Source organism: Salvelinus fontinalis, chromosome 9 (genome assembly GCF_029448725.1).
Source record: "Salvelinus fontinalis isolate EN_2023a chromosome 9, ASM2944872v1, whole genome shotgun sequence".
NCBI lineage: Eukaryota > Metazoa > Chordata > Actinopteri > Salmoniformes > Salmonidae > Salvelinus > Salvelinus fontinalis.
In genome coordinates, this window is record NC_074673.1 from 5,831,001 (window position 1) to 5,852,525 (window position 21,525).

The following is a 21,525-nucleotide window of genomic DNA, read 5'->3' on the forward strand; positions in this document are numbered from 1 at the left end:
CGGTAGTTATATGACTGGTATGGTAGTTATATGACTGGTATGGTAGTTATATGACTGGTATGGTAGTTATATGACTGGTATGGTAGTTATATGACTGGTATGGTAGTTATATGACTGGTATGGTAGTTATATGACTGGTATGGTAGTTATATGACTGGTATGTTGTACGGTAGTTATATGACTGGTATGTTGTACGGTAGTTATATGACTGGTATGTTGTACGGTAGTTATATGACTGGTATGTTGTATAGTAGTTATATGACTGGTATGGTAGTTATATGACTGGTATGTTGTACGGTAGTTATATGACTGGTATGTTGTACGGTAGTTATATGACTGGTATGGTAGTTATATGACTGGTATGTTGTACGGTAGTTATATGACTGGTATGTTGTACGGTAGTTATATGTCTGGTATGTTGTATGGTAGTTATATGACTGGTATGTTGTACGGTAGGTATATGACTGGTATGTTATATGGTAGTTATATGACTGGTATGGTAGTTATATGACTGGTATGTTGTACGGTAGTTATATGACTGGTATGTTGTTCTGTAGTTATATGACTGGTATGTTGTTCTGTAGTTATATGACTGGTATGGTAGTTATATGACTGGTATGTTGTTCTGTAGTTATATGGCTGGTATGTTGTATGGTAGTTATATGACTGGTATGGTAGTTATATGACTGGTATGGTAGTTATATGACTGGTATGTTGTTCTGTAGTTATATGACTGGTATGGTAGTTATATGACTGGTATGTTGTACGGTAGTTATATGACTGGTATGTTGTTCTGTAGTTATATGACTGGTATGGTAGTTATATGACTGGTATGTTGTTCTGTAGTTATATGGCTGGTATGTTGTATGGTAGTTATATGACTGGTATGGTAGTTATATGACTGGTATGGTAGTTATATGACTGGTATGGTAGTTATATGACTGGTATGGTAGTTATATGACTGGTATGGTAGTTATATGACTGGTATGGTAGTTATATGACTGGTATGTTGTATGGTAGTTATATGACTGGTATGTTGTATGGTAGTTATATGAGTGGTATGTTGTACGGTAGTTATATGACTGGTATGTTGTACGGTAGTTATATGACTGGTATGTTGTACGGTAGTTAAATGACTGGTATGGTAGTTATATGACTGGTATGTTGTACGGTAGTTATATGACTGGTATGTTGTACGGTAGTTATATGACTGGTATGTTGTACGGTAGTTATATGACTGGTATGTTGTACGGTAGTTATATGACTGGTATGTTGTACGGTAGTTATATGACTGGTATGGTAGTTATATGACTGGTATGGTAGTTATATGACTGGTATGGTAGTTATATGACTGGTATGGTAGTTATATGACTGGTATGGTAGTTATATGACTGGTATGTTGTATGGTAGTTATATGACTGGTATGTTGTACGGTAGTTATATGACTGGTATGTTGTACGGTAGTTATATGACTGGTATGTTGTACGGTAGGTATATGACTGGTATGTTATATGGTAGTTATATGACTGGTATGTTGTATGGTAGTTATATGACTGGTATGTTGTATGGTAGGCATATGACTGGTATGTTGTATGGTAGTTATATGACTGGTATGTTGTACGGTAGGTATATGACTGGTATGTTATATGGTAGTTATATGACTGGTATGGTAGTTATATGACTGGTATGTTGTATGGTAGTTATATGACTGGTATGTTGTACGGTAGTTATATGACTGGTATGTTGTATGGTAGTTATATGACTGGTATGTTGTACGGTAGGTATATGACTGGTATGTTGTACGGTAGTTATACGACTGGTATGTTGTACGGTAGTTATATGACTGGTATGATAGTTATATGACTGGTATGTTGTATGGTAGTTATACGACTGGTATGTTGTACGGTAGTTATATGACTGGTATGTTGTATGGTAGTTATATGACTGGTATGTTGTATGGTAGGCATATGACTGGTATGTTGTATGGTAGTTACATGACTGGTATGGTAGTTATATGACTGGTATGTTGTATGGTAGTTATATGACTGGTATGGTAGTTATATGACTGGTATGTTGTACGGTAGTTATATGACTGGTATGTTGTATGGTAGTTATATGACTGGTATGTTGTATGGTAGTTATATGACTGGTATGTTGTATGGTAGTTATATGACTGGTATGTTGTACGGTAGTTATATGACTGGTATGTTGTATGGTAGTTATACGACTGGTATGTTGTACGGTAGTTATTTAACTGGTATGTTGTACGGTAGTTTTATGACTGGTATGTTGTATGGTAGTTATATGACTGGTATGTTGTTCTGTAGTTGTACGGTAGTTTTATGACTGGTATGTTGTATGGTAGTTATATGACTGGTATGTTGTTCTGTAGTTATATGACTGGTATGTTGTATGGTAGTTATATGACTGGTATGTTGTACGGTAGTTATATGACTGGTATGTTGTTCTGTAGTTATATGACTGGTATGTTGTATGGTAGTTATATGACTGGTATGTTGTACGGTAGTTATATGACTGGTATGTTGTACGGTAGTTATATGACTGGTATGTTGTACGGTAGTTATATGACTGGTATGTTGTATGGTAGTTATATGACTGGTATGTTGTATGGTAGTTATATGACTGGTATGTTGTTCTGTAGTTATATGACTGGTACGTTGTATGGTAGTTATATGACTGGTATGTTGTATGGTAGTTATATGACTGGTATGTTGTATGGTAGTTATATGACTGGTATGTTGTTCTGTAGTTATATGACTGGTATGTTGTATGGTAGTTATATGACTGGTATGTTGTACGGTAGTTATATGACTGGTATGTTGTACGGTAGTTATATGACTGGTATGTTGTATGGTAGTTATATGACTGGTATGTTGTATGGTAGTTATATGACTGGTATGTTTTATGGTAGTTATATGACTGGTATGTTGTACGGTAGTTATATGACTGGTATGTTGTATGGTAGTTATTTGACTGGTATGTTGTATGGTAGTTATATGACTGGTATGTTGTATGGTAGTTATATGACTGGTATGTTGTACGGTAGTTATATGACTGGTATGTTGTATGGTAGTTATATGACTGGTATGTTGTATGGTAGTTATATGACTGGTATGTTGTATGGTAGTTATATGACTGGTATGTTGTACGGTAGTTATATGACTGGTATGTTGTACGGTAGTTCTATGACTGGTATGTTGTATGGTAGTTATATGACTGGTATGGTAGTTATATGACTGGTATGTTGTACGGTAGTTATATGACTGGTATGTTGTACGGTAGTTATATGACTGGTATGTTGTACGGTAGTTATATGACTGGTATGTTGTATGGTAGTTATATGACTGGTATGGTAGTTATATGACTGGTATGTTGTATGGTAGTTATATGACTGGTATGTTGTATGGTAGTTATATGACTGGTATGTTGTATGGTAGTTATATGACTGGTATGTTGTATGGTAGTTATATGACTGGTATGTTGTATGGTAGTTATATGACTGGTATGTTGTACGGTAGTTATATGACTGGTATGTTGTTCTGTAGTTATATGACTGGTATGTTGTACGGTAGTTATATGACTGGTATGTTGTACGGTAGTTATATGACTGGTATGTTGTATGGTAGTTATATGACTGGTATGTTGTTCTGTAGTTATATGACTGGTATGTTGTACGGTAGTTATATGACTGGTATGTTGTACGGTAGTTATATGACTGGTATGTTGTACGGTAGTTATATGACTGGTATGTTGTACGGTAGTTATATGACTGGTATGTTGTACGGTAGTTATATGACTGGTACGTTGTACGGTAGTTATATGACTGGTACGTTGTATGGTAGTTATATGACTGGTATGTTGTATGGTAGTTATATGACTGGTATGTTGTATGGTAGTTATATGACTGGTATGTTGTTCTGTATGGTAGTTATATGACTGGTATGTTGTATGGTAGTTATATGACTGGTATGTTGTATGGTAGTTATATGACTGGTATGTTGTTCTGTAGTTATATGACTGGTATGGTAGTTATATGACTGGTATGTTGTATGGTAGTTATATGACTGGTATGTTGTATGGTAGTTATATGACTGGTATGTTGTATGGTAGTTATATGACTGGTATGTTGTACGGTAGTTATATGACTGGTATGTTGTACGGTAGTTATATGACTGGTATGTTGTACGGTAGTTATATGACTGGTATGTTGTACGGTAGTTATATGACTGGTATGTTGTATGGTAGTTATATGACTGGTATGTTGTATGGTAGTTATATGACTGGTATGTTGTACGGTAGTTATATGACTGGTATGTTGTACGGTAGTTACATGACTGGTATGTTGTACGGTAGTTACATGACTGGTATGTTGTACGGTAGTTATATGACTGGTATGTTGTACGGTAGTTATATGACTGGTATGTTGTACGGTAGTTATATGACTGGTATGTTGTATGGTAGTTATATGACTGGTATGGTAGTTATATGACTGGTATGGTAGTTATATGACTGGTATGTTGTATGGTAGTTATATGACTGGTATGTTGTTCTGTAGTTATATGACTGGTATGTTGTATGGTAGTTATATGACTGGTATGTTGTACGGTAGTTATATGACTGGTATGTTGTACGGTAGTTATATGACTGGTATGTTGTACGGTAGTTATATGACTGGTATGTTGTACGGTAGTTATATGACTGGTATGTTGTACGGTAGTTATATGACTGGTACGTTGTATGGTAGTTATATGACTGGTATGTTGTATGGTAGTTATATGACTGGTACGTTGTATGGTAGTTATATGACTGGTACGTTGTATGGTAGTTATATGACTGGTATGGTAGTTATATGACTGGTATGGTAGTTATATGACTGGTATGTTGTATGGTAGTTATATGACTGGTACGTTGTATGGTAGTTATATGACTGGTACGTTGTATGGTATTTATATGACTGGTATGGTAGTTATATGACTGGTATGGTAGTTATATGACTGGTATGTTGTATGGTAGTTATATGACTGGTATGTTGTACGGTAGTTATATGACTGGTATGTTGTATAGTAGTTATATGACTGGTATGTTGTTCTGTAATTATATGACTGGTATGTTGTTCTGTAGTTATATGACTGGTATGTTGTACGGTAGTTATATGACTGGTATGGTAGTTATATGACTGGTATGTTGTACGGTAGTTATATGACTGGTATGTTGTATGGTAGTTATATGACTGGTATGTTGTTCTGTAGTTATATGACTGCGGTATGCTGGTGAACTCCGTGTGATTGGTTGTTGTTATTCCCTCAGGACCACTGATTTAACCTCCACCACTCAGAAGAAGGTGAACCTGGTGTTTGACAGAATCAACCAACTGAAGTGGAAGACTGCGGAGAATGTGGAGGAGGAGATCAGGGTGAGGCTTGTTTGGGATGACAATGCTCAGATGGTCGGCTCTTTCCACCCTGAAACACACATTGTTAAAGTAACCTTTGTAAAACTGAAGGGTTTCTAATGAGTGAATGTTATTGGGCGTGTGTGCGCGTGTGTCCCAACCCTGCAGGATTATACTGCAGAGACCAAGGAGCTACAGCAGAAAGGAGCAGAACTGGAGAGAGAGGTGTCAAAGCTGAAGACACAGTTGGAGCATAAGACCAAGGTAAAGTAGTTCCACCATGGTCGTTTTCATCAGGGCACGCAACGGACAATGATACATAAACCAAAAATGAGTGATTCTTATGAGTGTTTCTGTTTCAAACCATTTACAAACTTGTAATTCATTTTTCTTTCCGTTTGGTGGCTAATTGAACATAACCGATATAAAACTTGTAATTCACATCATACGGTGTAAATCCTTCATGGCTAAATGATAACATTGGGGACTATTTGTGTCCTGTAGAATGGTAGGACCCTGGCGGAGGCATGTGAGAAGGCTCAGAGGGACGTGAAGACTGTTCAGGAGGAACTCTCCACGCTACGGGATAGGCTGGCTGGGATGGAGGCGGAGCTTGAAGTTGCCATAGACGAGTAAGGCCCAATCCTAAATGGACCCCGGCAAGACCTTACACCTTATGTGGAGATTTGAGGGGATCTCTGAACCTGTCGTTGTGAATTGTGAAATGACCTCGAAGAACAATTTCTGTTTTCTCTGGTCTGGTTCTCTCTGATTTCTCAGGCTTATGTTACTAGTGCAGGTCAGAATGTGAGGTGGTCTGTATATTTGAGTCCAGGATTCAGCCTAGTGACCTTTTCTCAAGACAAAAGGTGTATGTTCCTCAGGCTAGTCCAGGTGAAGGCAGAGAGAGAACATGGCCGTACAGAGATGAAGGACCTCCAGCTGCAGCTGTCGGAGATGCATGATGAGCTGGACCAGGCTAAGAACACAACACGGGCAGAAAGCGCAGAGAAACAGCTCCTTCTGAAGGTAAGGAACAGGTTGTGAGAGAACTTGGTTCATTCACATTCTTCCACAATATTTTGAATTCAGAATATTCCCATGATTCCCCCTTTTTTGTACACTTCTGCTTCTCGCGGTTTATTATCTATGCATAGTCACTTCACCCCCATCCTACATGTACAGATGACCTCAAATAACCTGTACCGCCGCACACCTACTCTGTACCGGTGCCCCCTGTATATAGCCTCCACATTGACTCTGTACTGTAACACCCTGTATATAGCCTCCACATTGACTCTGTACCGTAACGCCCTGTATATAGCCTCCACATTGACTCTGTACTGTAACACCCTGTATATAGCCTCCACATTGACTCTGTACCTTAACACACTGCATATAGCCTCCACATTGACTCTGTACCGTAACACCCTGTATATAGCCTCCACATTGACTCTGTACCAGTGCCCCCTGTATATAACCTCCACATTGACTCTGTACCGTAACACCCTGTATATAGCCTCCACACTGACTCTGTACCGTAACACCCTGTATATAGCCTCCACACTGACTCGGTACCGTAATACCCTGTATATAGCCTCCACATTGACTCTGCACCGGTACCCCCTGTATATAGCCTCCACACTGACTCGGTACCGGTGCCCCCTGTATATAGCCTCCACACTGACTCGGTACAGTAATACCCTGTATATAGCCTCCACATTGACTCTGTACCGTAACACCCTGTATATAGTCTCCACTCTGACTCGGTACAGTAATACCCTGTATATAGCCTCGTTATTCTTATTGTGTTACTTTTTATTTTAGTGTACTTGGTAAATATTTTCTTAACTCTTCTTGAACTGCACTGTTGGTTTAAGGGCTTGTAAGTAAGCATTTCACGGTAAAGTCTACACTTGTTGTATTCGTCGCATGTGACAAATAAAGTTGGATTTGATTTGTATAGTCCATATAGAGTGTATACTGCGTATATTCTTCCACATATTAGACGTGTTTTCTACTCTAGAAGAGAGGAAGAAGGTCACTTTATTGTCCATTTGTCACAGGGAAACGGTAATGAATATTCTGTTTCGTTCAAACCCTCTCTGAGACGCACAGAGGAAGTAAAAACCTAGGCCTGCTATTAGGATTAGCTCTGAAGCACAGAGTTGGAGTCTGAACTACTGGATTCCAGAAGTTCACCGAGTGGATGTGTCTGTTTTTAGGATCTGGCCCAACTGCGGTTGGACTTCCAGGAGCTCATTCAGGTGCAGGAGGAGCAGGAGGAGGTGCTACACTGGAGGGAGAGGGAGCTGACCGCCCTGAAGGGAGCGCTGAAGGAGGAGGTGGAGAGTCATGACAAGGAGCTGGGCATTATGAAGGAGGTGTACGACAAGGAGGCGCAGAAGCTACGAGAGGAGATGGAGGAGGTGAAAGAGGTAATTGATGAGTTGAAGTGAATATCCCAGTAGCTCAATAGCATAACTTAATTTTCCACTCAACATATTGTATCTTGTGTGTGTGTTCTAACTCCCTCTGTCTCCCTGTCAGAGTAACACAGTGCTGGGCCAGGAGAAGAGGGAGTTGGAGGAGGAGAGAGGGGAGGCCCGGGGCCAGGTGAAGGAGCGGATCCAGGAGAGAGAGGAGCTTAGGGGACAGGTACTGGGGAATTATGTACTACAGTACCCATAATGATGTAATACAATACCCGTAATGCTGTACTACAGCACCCATAATGCACTATACTATAATACCGATAATGATGTAATACAATACCTGTAATGCTGTACTACAGCACCCATAATGCACTATACTACAGTACCCATAATGATGTACTACAGCACCCATAATGCACTATACTACAGTACCCATAATGATGTACTACAGCACCCATAATGCACTATACTACAATACCCATAATGATGTAATACAATACCCATAATGCACTATACTACATTACCCATAATGATGTACTACAGTCCCCATAATGCTCTGTACAACGTGTCCAGATAACATATCAGGGCCCGTATTCATAAAATACCTCAGAGTATGACTGCTGATCTAGGATCAGGTCCCATTTCATCTCATTAATTCGGATATAAATGGAAAAACTGATCCTAGATCAGCAGTCCTACTAAGTCACTAACCCTGATTCAGATGACCATCCTATCCATGCTAGATTACAGAGACATAATTTATAGATCGGCAGGTAAGGGTGCTCTCGAGCGGCTAGATGTTCTTTACCATTCGTCCATCAGATTTGCCACCAAGGCTCCTTATAGGACACATCACTGCACTCTATACTCCTCTGTAAACTGGTCATCTCTGTATACCCGTCGCAAGACCCACTGGTTGATGCTTATTAAAAAAAAAAACTCTTAGGCCTCACTCCCCCCTATCTGAGATACCCACTGCAGCCCTCATCCTCCACATACAACACCTGTTCTGCCAGTCCCATTCTGTTAAAGGTCCCCAAAGCACACACATCCCCGGGTCGCTCCTCTTTTCAGTTCGCTGCAGCTAGCGACTGGAACGAGCTGCAACAAACACTCAAACTGGACAGTTTTATCTCCATCTCTTCATAGACTCAATCATGGACACTCTTACTGACAGTTGTGGCTGCTTTGTGTGATGTATTGTTGTCTCTACCTTCTTGCCCTTTGTGTTGTTGTCTGTGCCCAATAACGTTTGTACCATGTTTTGTGTTGCTGCCATGTTGTGTTGCTGTCATGTTGTGTTGCTACCATGTTGTTGCCATGTGTTGCTACCATGCTGTGTTGTCAGGTGTTGCTGCCATGCTGTATTATTGTCTTAGGTCTCTCTTTATGTTGTGTTGTCTCTCTTGTTGTGATGTGTGTTTTGTCCTATATTTATATTGTATTGATTTATTTTAATCCCAGGCCCCCGTAGGAGGCCTTTTGCCTTTTGGTAGGCTGTCATTGTTAATAAGAATTTGTTCTTTACTGACTTAGTTAACTAAGATTCCAAGAACACAGGATGGGATGTTACTATCCTTTGTGCAAGCACTTCCAAGAGTTCATGAACAGTGAGACTGGTGAAATTTGGGGAGAGCATCAGTAGTGTACCTTTGGTTCCTAGGGTGTTTCGGCCTTTCACACTATACACCCTCCCCAAAGGCGGCCAGCGACAGGGTGATCAATCCTACGCTTGCGTCCCATTCCCAATTAGTCATAGGAGTTGCCTTGTTGTTGATAGCCAACATACCACGGGACTATGCATGGCAGGGGCGTCCTCCTCCCTGAGTCAAGCATTGTTGACCGCATACCTCCTGGCCCTCTCACTTCGGGGCCCAGCTGGGGTCTTTCCTCTTCATCCAGAGCCATTGACTGCTGCCTTCTGCTGCCTCTGATACAGCTTTGATTGCCGAACGCTGGCTCTGGCCCTTAATTCCCAGGTCTCTAAGCAGTCTGGTTGTAGATGTTGCCACAAAACCTCTGCAGCCCACCTCCACTGGTCGGACTTCTGTGTTCCAGCCATGATGCCGTGCTTCGGCAGCTAGATCGGCATAGCGCAGATGTTTTCGCTCATAAGCCTCATCTACTGAGTCCTCCCAGGGTACTGTGAGCTCAATGATGAAGACCTTCTTGAGCGAATGGGACCAGAGCACCATGTCAGGTCTTAGGGTGGTGGTTGCGATCTCCGGAGGAAACACAAGTTGCCGGGCAATGTCAGCTAGCATTTTCCAGTCGCGGGCCAAGCGCAGCTGGTCTCGCTCTAATGGTGTAGAGCCGCTCTTCGGTGGTTTAGCCCCTTCGCGGACAAAGGTCGTCCGTAAGGGGTGTGATGCTGCTGGGGGTGGTAGGGAGTTGGTGGCAGCTCGCTTGTCCTCCAGGGCGGACGCAAGGTTTTTAAGGACTTGGTTTTGACGCCAAGTGTAGCGTCCTTCGGTGAGGCTTGTTTTACACCCTGTGAGAATGTGCCTGAGGTTGGCTGGCATGGAACAGAGGGCACAGTCCGGATCTTCACCATACCATTGGTGAAGATTAACTGGTGTTGGAAGGACGTCATATGTTGCTCTGATGGAAAAGCTCAACCACCTCGCTTCCATGGCCCACAGATCCTTCCAGGTGATTTTCCTCTTCTCCACACTGTCCCATCGAGTCCACTGTCCCTGTTTGGCAAGAGAGACTGCCTTGGCCCACTTTGCAGCCTCCTCCTGATGGCGTACTTCCTGCACTACCATCTTCCGCCGCTCTGGTGCAGTGGCCTTACTCCAAGCAGCACGGCTAGTTAGCCCAAGGCCTCCTCTCCCTTGCTGAACATGACCCACAATGTCAGCATGTCTGAGGGCTGCTGTTGCCTCCTGGACTGCTTTTCCTGGCCTCCATTTGCGCCCAGTTGCCAAGGTCGGCGCGTTGTTGCTCACCACTGGGTCTCGAGATTCCTTCAGTGTCATCTGGAGCCTGGTTTTTGCACACTTGAATTCCTCTGTTAGACTGGTGAGGGGCAGCTTGAGGACACCATCTCCATAGAGGCCTATGGTGGTAAGGCATCGTGGAACTCCGAGCCACTTCTTTAAGTAGCCTGTGACTCCTCTTTCCATCTTCTCCACTGTTGAGATTGGAACCTCATACACTGCTAGGGGCCACAACACCCGGGGTAGGAGACCAAACTGCAGACACCAGGCCTTTAACTTCCCAGGTAGCTGGGTGTTGTCGATGGACTGTAGGCTACTACTGATGTCTTTGCGCAGCTGTTGCACCTGGTCTTTGTCCTTCAGGCTTGCATCATCCCACCTTCCAAGGCTTTTTACCGGCTGCTCAGACACTGTTGGGATTTGGTCATCTCCGATGAAGAATTTCAGGTCAGAGAGTACTCCCTTCACAATCGAGATGCTGCGTGACTTGGATGGTTTAATTTTCATACGGGCCCAGCTGATGTTCTCCTCGAGTTTTCTGAGCAGTCTCCTGGTGCATGGGACAGTGGTGGTCAATGTTGTAATGTCGTCCATGTAGGCTCTGAGTGGAGGGAGGCAGAAACCAGAGTCGACTCGCTGTCCACCAGCAACCCATTTTGAGGATCTGATGATAACCTCCATTGCCATTATGAATGCCAACGGAGAAATGGTACATCCCGCCATTATACCTACATTCAGGCACTGCCATGAGGTGGTGAACTCTGAGGTGGTGAAGCAGAACTGCAGATCCTGGAAGTACGACTTCACCAGCGTTGTGATGGTGTCCGGTATGTGGAAAAATCTGAAGGCAGACCACAGGAGTTCATGGGGCACAGAGCCAAATGCATTGGCGAGGTCGAGGAAGACTACGTGGAGGTCCCTTTTCTCCACCTTGGCCATTTGGATCTGGTGCCAGATCATGCTGGAGTGTTCCAAGCAGCCAGAGAACCCTGATATGCCTGCCTTCTGTACAGATGTATCGACGTACGCATTCCTTTGCAGGTACTCGGACATCCTCTGGGCAATGACCCTAAAGAAGATTTTACCCTTGACATTCAGTAAGGAGATTGGGCGGAATTGGCTGATGTTCACTGCATCCTTCTCCTTAGGGATCAGGACCCCGCCTGCCCTACGCCACACTTTGGGTATTATCTTCTTTTGCCAAGCTGTTCTCATAAGCCTCCAGAGGACCCTCAGGACGTCTGGTGCGTTCTTATACACTTTGTACGGGACTCCATTTGGCCCCGGGGCTGATGCTGTTCTTGCCCGTCGAACTGTGTTTTCCACCTATTTCCATGTCGGAGGGCTGGTCTCAATATGATGTTCCGAGGGTTCAATGGGTGGGATATCTGATGGGATGGCCAGATGTTCATGTCGCTTTGAGTCAAAGTTTGTTGTTATCAGGTGCTCCTCTAGGTCTTTCTTTGTTGTTTTTAGAGCTCCACTTTTTTCCTTCGTGAAGAGACTTTTTAAGGAACTTGAAGGGATCTTTATAGAATCGAGTTCTAGTTTGTTCTTTCTTCCTTCTGCGTTTCCGTAGGTTCTCTGCTCTACGGAGGGATGCCAACCGGGTTTTAATGTCAGCCTGAAGTGCCTCTATGCCCTCCTTTTCCACTTCCGAGGCCTTCTTCCACAGTTTCTTAAGCTGTCTCCTTTCTTGAACGAGGCGCTTGATTTCTTGTTGCCTCCTGGAAACTGGTGGGGTTGGAACCTTTCTCCCGCCTTTTTCCTCTTGCACTCCAAAGCTTTCTGCCCCATACTCATTGATGATGTCCCCCATCCTCTCCAACTTCTTCTCCACTGTGCCTCGAAGTTTCTCGAGGGTCAAGATAAGGTCAGTATTCACTGCTTCCCACAACTTCTTGTCACTGGCGCCAGGCCACTTCACATACGGTCTGTGCCCTGGTAGTCTCCTCTCGACTGCAGGTCTGGGAGGCTGGGTGAGTTCCACTCCTGTTGTTGGTTCCACCTCAGTTGTTACTTCGGTGCTTGAGTTTACGTCCTCCATGACAGTGGTACTGATGCACTGCAAACTATGGTTTGCGTCCAGTTGCTGTGCTTCATTCGACTGATTTGATCGCTTTTGCAGAAAGTGATCAATGCGAGGCCTCTGTCTCTCTTTACCCAAACACCCCTTCTTCCCCTGGTGGATCCTCAACCCATGGTGTGATGTAACTTTCCTCCAACCACAGACACATACCTGCATCTGTTTGTGGCCCGCTGTTGCAGCGGAACTTGTGACAGTTGCTGTGGTGTTCTCTTGTGCTGTGCTCTCATTACCCGTAGTCGTTTCCGGTCCAGTCGTTACCATGTTGTCAGCCAATGAGTCATCTTCCGCACCCGCTCTCGCAGACTCTAGGGATATTCTCGTATGTTGACTTTCTGTAGCTAAAAGCGGGTGTTTCCAACATACTGCGAAGCATGGGAAACTACAGAAATGGGAAGCTACCCCATGACTGTCCCAGTGGGGTCTATTCCCTCCTGTCATCCGTCTCTCCGTGCCGCCACAAGGACTTTCCCCTGTTGTCAGCTGATCTCTCTCAGCAGTCACTGGACTAGTCCAGATATTCAGATTCCAAGAACACAGGATGAGATGTTACTATCCTTTGTGCAAGCACTTCCAAGAGTTCATGAACAGTGAGACTGGTGAAATTTGGGGAGCGCATCGTCAGTAGTGTACTTAATTAAACTAAATAAACTTGGTCTCAGACAAAACATATTATATTTGACGAAAATCCATGCCACTCCATTTAGTATGATATGTTACTTTGTTGGGTTACATTACATTGGCCTACGTAAATCCGGGACACTCAAATTAGTCTGATATGTTACCTTTGGCATAACAGTAGGTTACTTAAGGCAAAAACTAAAAGACGGTGGTTGTTCGGGATGGATGTGTTTCCGTATAACGCGAATGTCAATCCAAAGGTTGCATGTTTTGAATCTCAACACGGGCAACTTTGAAACGACTACTTAGCATGTTAGCTAACACCAACCGTAACCTTAACCCTATAACTTAGCATGTTAGCTAACACCAACCGTAACCTTAACCCTATAACTTAGCATGTTAGCTAACACCAACCGTAACCTTAACCCTATAACTTAGCATGTTAGCTAACACCAACCGTAACCTTAACCCTATAATTTAGCATGTTAGCTAACACCAACCGTAACCTTAACCCTATAACTTAGCATGTTAGCTAACACCAACCATAACCTTAACCCTATAACCTAGCTTAACAACTCCTAACCCTTTTTTATATATATATTTAATTCAACTTATTATTAAGTAACTGGTTTCACAGCCTTTTTTTTAGTTTACTCAACTTTTTGATCAAAGTGTTTACAGAACTTAAAGTTTTTAGTTGGCCCAAACTTGAGAACTTAGGCTAGGGACACCTACACATTCAAATAGATATTTTAAATAGAAACTTTTCAACTCACGTTGACATTGTGCATGTTCATAGTCATTATTATTCAACATGTCCTCACCTGGGATTTGAACTCACAACCTCTTGGTTCACAGTATTGCTATATTCCTGCTACGCCACCATGTCTGAGTCAATGACTGATTTCACCTGTCAAAGGACACTCCAAAAAAAACATTTTTGATTTATTATAGTGATTTAAGGAGTAACATTAAAACAAAAAACCCTGAAATAATAAGTCAATAGGTAAATCAAACCAATGACGAGAGAATAGTCAGATTACTTGATTATTGACTAAGACCTGATGGCGTTGGAGGAAGATCAGAATACTGTGAACCAAGAGGTTATGAGTTCAAATCCCAGATGAGGACATGTTGAATATCATTTACTGTATCAACAAACATCCACAATGTTGTTGTGTGTGAAATATGTAAGTTGAAAACGTTTGTTAACAGCACTGTGTGTGTTTCACTAGCCTTGATTTTCTCGAGCTTTCAGCTTGGGCCCACTAAAAGTTGAGTGAACTAAAAATGTTAAGTTCAGTTAACACTTTGACTGAAAAGTTGAGTAAACTAAAAAAATGGCTGTGGAACCAGTTACTAAATATAGATATATATATATTTTTTTTTTTGTGTAACGTAGCATATAATACTAAAGCAGTCAAACGTAATATATCATACTAAACGATCAAGACGTAGGATTACTAAACATTCTATATTGTGCAACCGCTATTACACTGGTAGCTTAACGTAAAGTAACATGTCATACTCATTGGTGGGGCACCGACTTCAGTAAATATAGTACGTTTTGCTCTGAGACCAGGTTGTCCTGAAGCTAACAATTGTTTCCCATCTCTACACTTACCCAGGTAGAGGAGCTGGAGAGCAAGGTGGACCAGCTCAACCTCGTCGTCAAGGAGTCCAAAACTCTACAGAGACAGCTGGTGAAATGCATAGAGCAACTCAAGGTAAGGAAGGAAGGAAGGAAGGAAGGAAGGAAGGAAGGAAGCACCTGGAGGGGAAATATAGACTCTCAATGAAGTAGAACATTCTACAAAATTCATCATGAACTGAGGTTTTAGATAGAATGTATCTCCTACAGTAATAAATGAATAATAAACGTGTTTCCACAGCGAGAGAAGCAGCAGGTGGAGGGAACGCTGGCGGAGGTGAGGGAGAAGGAAGACGAGATCAGCCAGGCAAACAAAGACCAACTAATAAAGCTGGAGAATGTACAGGTCAGCAAAAAATGCTGGAAATACATAGTAGGCTCTGTCGTAAGATTACAGCTTTTATACAGGTAAACAACTCTACAAAAACAAAAAAATCCAACTCGGACAACCTGTAGTTGTAGGAGTTGTAATTTTTCTCCGTAGTTTCGCCACACACTAACACAGTCCTTTTTGTCTGTGGTGCTTCCCTCTCACAGAGCGAGTTGACCCAGCTGAACCACCAGCACAGGGAGGTGAAGGAGAGGCTGAAGGAGGAGAGGAGGAGAACAGAGGAGCTGAGGAGGGTGAAGAGTGATCTGGACGAGGAGAGGAGACTGCAGAACAGCACTGTGGAGAAACTGCAGAGGGAGGTGAGAGGAGTGGGGGGATAGGGAGTGAGGTGTACTGTAGGTCATAGGCCACTGAGAAGAACATTGTGTTTCTATGAAGAGGACCAGTGTAACTTCAATATTTATTTTCTTGTCTCCAACCTTGAGTGCTGTTGGGTTTAGAAGTTATGATACTCATGAATTACACTAGAGTTCTCACCAGTGCAAATGATAGGCGTTGCATGAAAAACATCATCTATCGTGGGGGGGAATGTTCAATGAACATCATTCAGTCTGTCTTACTCCTTCCACTCGCTGTCTCCCCCTCTCCCCCCCCCCCCCCTCTCTCTCTGCTCCAGATGAGTGCTAAGGTGGAGGAGTGTGAGGCGTCCACTGAGAAGCTCCAGCTGCAGGTTGATGAAGTCAGAAATAAGAGCCACACAGAGCTGACTGAGCTCCAACAACAGCTGCAGGAAAAGGGACTGGACCTGGAGAAATCACAACAGACGACCAGAAAACTACAGGAAGAGGTGTGGTGGGACATTTTCCCCCTATTGAGTCACCAATGGATGACTCAATAGGGGGAACAAAATAAATCTCTTCACACAAAATAAATCTCCCCAACCCCCCATAGTCTGTCTGATTATACTCTCTCTGTTTGTTTCTTTCTCTGCTCCTCTCTTTCTAATTCTCTCTCTATATATATCTATCTCTCTCTCTATCTCATTATATCTCTCTCTCTCATGCTTCAGAGAGGAGCCGATTGAGCTATAGAAAACGAGTCCTATTTGATAGCTCCCTTGGCGACTTTTCAAGTTAGCTGTGGAGTTCTTAACTCCGTTACGTGTGTGTTCAGCTGCTTCCCCTGGAGCAGGGTCTAGAGCGGAGTCGTAGGGAGTGGGAGGAGGCCCAGCAGAGAGGCAGGCAGCTGGAGAGGAAGGTGGAGGAGCTGGAGGAGAGGAACGCACACGCCCACGAGGACCACGCCCGACAGGTCAAACTCATTGAGGTACTGTTATTGTGTGTGTGGAGGAGAGGCGCACACAACCTGACAAACTATAAAAACGTACCTTACACACGTCTGAGATGCATTTCAAAATATTGCATGTGATATCTATCTCTTGTGATATGGATCTCTTTGTGATATGTATCTCTTGCGATATGTATATTTTACGATATAGATCTATTACGATATGGATCTCTTGTGATATGGATCTCTTGTGATATGGATCTCTTTGTGATATGTATCTCTTGCGATATGTATATTTTACGATATAGATCTATTACGATATGGATCTCTTTGTGATATGTACCTCTTGCGATATGTATATTTTACGATATAGATCTATTACGATATGGATCTCTTGTGGTATGGATCTCTTGCGGTATGGATCTCTTGCGATATGGATCTCTTGCGATATGTATCTCTTACGATATGGATCTCTTGCGATATGGATCTCTTACGATATGGATCTCTTGCGATATGGATCTCTTGCGATATGGATCTCTTACGATATGGATCTCTTACGATATGGATCTCTTACGACATGGATATCTTACGACATGGATCTCTTACGACATGGATCTCCTGTGATATGGATCCCGTGTGATATGGATCTTTTACGATATGGATCTCTTGTGATATGGATCTCTTGTGATATGGATCCCGTGTGATATGGATCTTTTACGATATGGATCTTGCACATGTCAATATTGCGATTTTGATACCAAACCAATCTAATTGTTTAGCTCTAGTGTGGAGGAGTGGCACAGTCTGACAGGTCAAAGTCTTGGAGGTACCGTTACCGTGGTTACCGTTACCGTGGTTACTGTTACCGTGGGCCATATGTCCTGTTCACACTACTGAGCCACGCTGACCTGTGCAGACCTTTTACACATCCACCATAGTAGCAGGAACTGTGCTGGAAAGGATTGTGTAAAAAAATAAACTATCAGTACGGTTTGCTTCCAGATTTTACTGCATTGTACCACAACCACCCATCGGGTTTTTAAAAGCCATCCTCGGGGCATCCCAACTGTACTGCAAGACAAAATACACTGTTGGATTGGATGTTTCCCACTCTGACTCTTTGACATGTTTACCTCTTCAAATCCCTATTTCCACCTGCATGTCCTTGAGGATAGGGGAGTGGAAAATCCCTCTATTTCCACCTGCATGTCCTTGTAGAGATGAGAGGGAAGTGGAAAATCGCGGCAGTTGCTGATTACCACTGAGACTTAGGATATCTGCCGTTTTGTGTCGCCGATGGCAAAACATGTTGTCACCTGTACCCGTGGCAGGTAGACTCTACAGACCAGTCTATACAAGTCATAGCTAATAGAATATGTAAAATATATAAAACAATATGAATAGGTATAAGATATGTCTTGACAGTGTTATTATTTAACTAGGCAAGTCTGTTAAGAACATATTTTTATTTACAATGACGGCCTACCGGGGAACAGTGGGTGAACTGCCTTGTTCAGGGGGCAGAACGACAGATTTTTTACCTTGTCAGCTCGGGGGATATGATCTAGCAACCTTTCCCGGGTCACTGGCCCAACGCTCTAACCACTAGGCTACCTGCCGCCCCCGTATTACACATAACCACAGGTTATATATCCTGTGTTTCCTCTTTCAGGGTCAGATGGGCCAGCTGGAGCAGGATCTGCAGGACGAGAGGAACAGTACAGATCTCCTGATGAACAGAGTGGATCAAGGAAAACAACAGGCCAGTACACACACACACACACACACACACACACTAGATAGTGCCCAATCAGGGGTCTTCCCCCGCTAACGGCAGACATGAGCACATTTAGGTCTGAGTTCTTAGATGTCGTCCTCTTCCAACACTGACCGTCGCTGAAGTAAGAGGACGGTCAGACTGAGATCCTTTGTTTCCAGGATACGATCCTTCTGTCAGCAACTGCCTCCCAACACACGTGTTTATGTTTGTGAAACGCTGATGCAGCTATAAGTGTGTGTGGGTGTGTATGCTGGTAAAGTAGGCCAGACTAATTAAAACACAACATGAATCTGTTACTGTCCCTTTACACTCCCTTTACACTGCCTTTACTGTCCCTTTACACTGCCTTTACTCTCTGACTAACTGTCAGTAGTGTCCTCCTCTCGGCCGGGGCCTCTGGCTAACTGTCAGTAGTGTCCTCCTCTCGGCCGGGGCCTCTGGCTAACTGTCAGTAGTGTCCTCCTCTCGGCCGGGGCCTCTGGCTAACTGTCAGTAGTGTCCTCCTCTCGGCCGGGGCCTCTGGCTAACTGTCAGTAGTGTCCTCCTCTCGGCCGGGGCCTCTGGCTAACTGTCAGTAGTGTCCTCCTCTCGGCCGGGGCCTCTGGCTAACTGTCAGTAGTGTCCTCCTCTCGGCCGGGGCCTCTGGCTAACTGTCAGTAGTGTCCTCCTCTCGGCCGGGGCCTCTGGCTAACTGTCAGTAGTGTCCTCCTCTCGGCCGGGGCCTCTGGCTAACTGTCAGTAGTGTCCTCCTCTCGGCCGGGGTCACTGACTGTCAGTAGAGAATAGTCTTTGGGATCCTGCTCATTTGCTGTCTGATCTAGAATGAAATGCAAACAGACAGACCAGACATCATTTCCATAATAGTTTCATAATGTATTCTGCAGTGTGTAAAGTGAAGGCCTATTCATGTCTCTTTCTCTCTGCTGACAGATGGAGCAGATAAGAGGTGAGCTGCTGCAGGAGAGAGCAGTCAGACAGGACCTGGAGTGTGACAAGATCACTCTGGAGAGACAGGTATACTTCTAACCCCTGTGACATCACCAATCTCTCTACAGTTGATGGTTGAACCTGCGATAGATGACCCAATGGGCTTCATGACCCCTCTTTATATAACATGTCCTGCTCACCCTGTATTGTTCTCCTCCAGAATAAGGACCTGAAGAGCAGGGTGTCTCATCTAGAGGGCTCCCAGAGGTCCAACCAGGATGTGGTGGTCTCCAGACTGGAGGGGAGGATCCAGGAGCTGGAGGGGAGGCTGGAGGGAGAGGAGAGGTGAGATGGAGGGGAGGATCCAGGAGCTGGAGGGGAGGCTGGAGGGAGAGGAGAGGTGAGATGGAGGGGAGGATCCAGGAGCTGGAGGGAGAGGAGAGGTGAGGGCGAGAGGTGATGAGTGGTGGAGAGGAGATGAAAGGTGAGTTGGAGCGGAAGGGAGAGGAGAGGTGGAGGGGAGAGCAAAGGAGAGATGAGGTGGAGGGGAGAGCTGAGGTGAGGTGGAGTTGAGAGCAGAGGTGAGGTGGAGTTGAGAGCAGAGGTGAGGTGGAGTTGAGAGCAGAGGTGAGGTGGAGTTGAGAGCAGAGGTGAGGTGGAGTTGAGAGCAGAGGTGAGGTGGAGGGGAGAGCAGAGGTGAGGTGGAGGGGAGAGCAGAGGTGAGGTGAGGTGGAGAGCAGAGGTGAGGTGGAGAGCAGAGGTGAGGTGGAGGGGAGAGCAGAGGTGAGGTGGAGGGGAGAGCAGAGGTGAGGTGGAGGGGAGAGCAGAGGTGAGGTGGAGGGGAGAGCAGAGGTGAGGTGGAGGGGAGAGCAGAGGTGAGGTGGAGGGGAGAGCAGAGGTGAGGTGGAGGGGAGAGCAGAGGTGAGGTGGAGGGGAGAGCAGAGGTGAGGTGGAGGGGAGAGCAGAGGTGAGGTGGAGGGGAGAGCAGAGGTGAGGTGGAGGGGAGAGCAGAGGTGAGGTGGAGGGGAGAGCAGAGGTGAGGTGGAGGGGAGAGCAGAGGTGAGGTGGAGGGGAGAGCAGAGGTGAGGTGGAGGGGAGAGCAGAGGTGAGGTGGAGGGGAGAGCAGAGGTGAGGTGGAGGGGAGAGCAGAGGTGAGGTGGAGGGGAGAGCAGAGGTGAGGTGGAGAGCAGAGGTGAGGTGGAGGGGAGGTGAGGCTGAGGTGAGGTGGAGGGGAGAGGAGAGCAGAGGAGAGGTGAGGTGGAGGGGAGAGGAGAGCAGAGGTGAGGCTGAGGTGAGGTGGAGGGGAGAGGAGAGCAGAGGTGAGGCTGAGGTGAGGTGGAGGGGAGAGGAGAGCAGAGGAGAGGTGAGGTCGAGGGGAGAGCAGAGGAGAGGGCTATGACTGTTGATCATGAGTGTCTGACAGGGTTTCATATTTTCTTCTCAGAGACAACATCAACCTGCAACAAGCCAACCGGAAACTAGAGAGAAAAGTGAAGGAGATGATGATGCAAGTGGACGATGAGCACATATCTATGCAGAACCAGAAAGACCAGGTAACGTGGACGATGAGCACATATCTATGCAGAACCAGAAAGACCAGGTAACGTGGACGATGAGCACATATCTATGCAGAACCAGAAAGACCAGGTAACGTGGACGATGAGCACATATCTATGCAGAACCAGAAAGACCAGGTAACGTGGACGATGAGCACATATCTATGCAGAACCAGAAAGACCAGGTAACGTGGACGATGAGCACATATCTATGCAGAACCAGAAAGACCAGGTAACGTGGACGATGAGCACATATCTATGCAGAACCAGAAAGACCAGGTAACGTGGACGATGAGCACATATCTATGCAGAACCAGAAAGACCAGGTAACGTGGACGATGAGCACATATCTATGCAGAACCAGAAAGACCAGGTAACGTGGACAATGAGCACATATCTATGCAGAACCAGAAAGACCAGTGTTACGTTTCCCAGCAAGAAAACCAAACAGAAGGAACTTACAAAGTGTCACTGACCAACAACCAAAAGGAAACAG

General features: G+C 44.5%; 1 protein-coding gene across 2 annotated transcripts in view; it reads left to right on the forward strand.

Annotated features, from left to right (window-relative positions):
* LOC129861962 (cingulin-like protein 1) overlaps window positions 1-21,525 on the forward strand; it is a 47,538-nt gene that overhangs the window by 22,296 nt on the left and 3,717 nt on the right. The window contains exons 4-18 of one of the 2 annotated variants that reach the window (XR_008760687.1): window positions 5,329-5,434; window positions 5,582-5,677; window positions 5,918-6,045; window positions 6,298-6,442; window positions 7,639-7,851; window positions 7,964-8,071; window positions 15,126-15,224; window positions 15,390-15,494; window positions 15,686-15,838; window positions 16,156-16,326; window positions 16,653-16,805; window positions 18,439-18,528; window positions 19,477-19,560; window positions 19,694-19,818; window positions 20,918-21,402. Coding sequence is in view for 1 of the 2 variants with exons in the window: in XM_055933192.1 (XP_055789167.1) it covers window positions 5,329-5,434; window positions 5,582-5,677; window positions 5,918-6,045; window positions 6,298-6,442; window positions 7,639-7,851; window positions 7,964-8,071; window positions 15,126-15,224; window positions 15,390-15,494; window positions 15,686-15,838; window positions 16,156-16,326; window positions 16,653-16,805; window positions 18,439-18,528; window positions 19,477-19,560; window positions 19,694-19,818; window positions 20,918-21,026 (1,885 nt within the window). In the remaining variant the exon portion in view is untranslated. The remainder of the gene's footprint in view (window positions 1-5,328; window positions 5,435-5,581; window positions 5,678-5,917; window positions 6,046-6,297; window positions 6,443-7,638; window positions 7,852-7,963; window positions 8,072-15,125; window positions 15,225-15,389; window positions 15,495-15,685; window positions 15,839-16,155; window positions 16,327-16,652; window positions 16,806-18,438; window positions 18,529-19,476; window positions 19,561-19,693; window positions 19,819-20,917; window positions 21,403-21,525) is intronic. The other variant, XM_055933192.1, reaches the window with a different exon arrangement.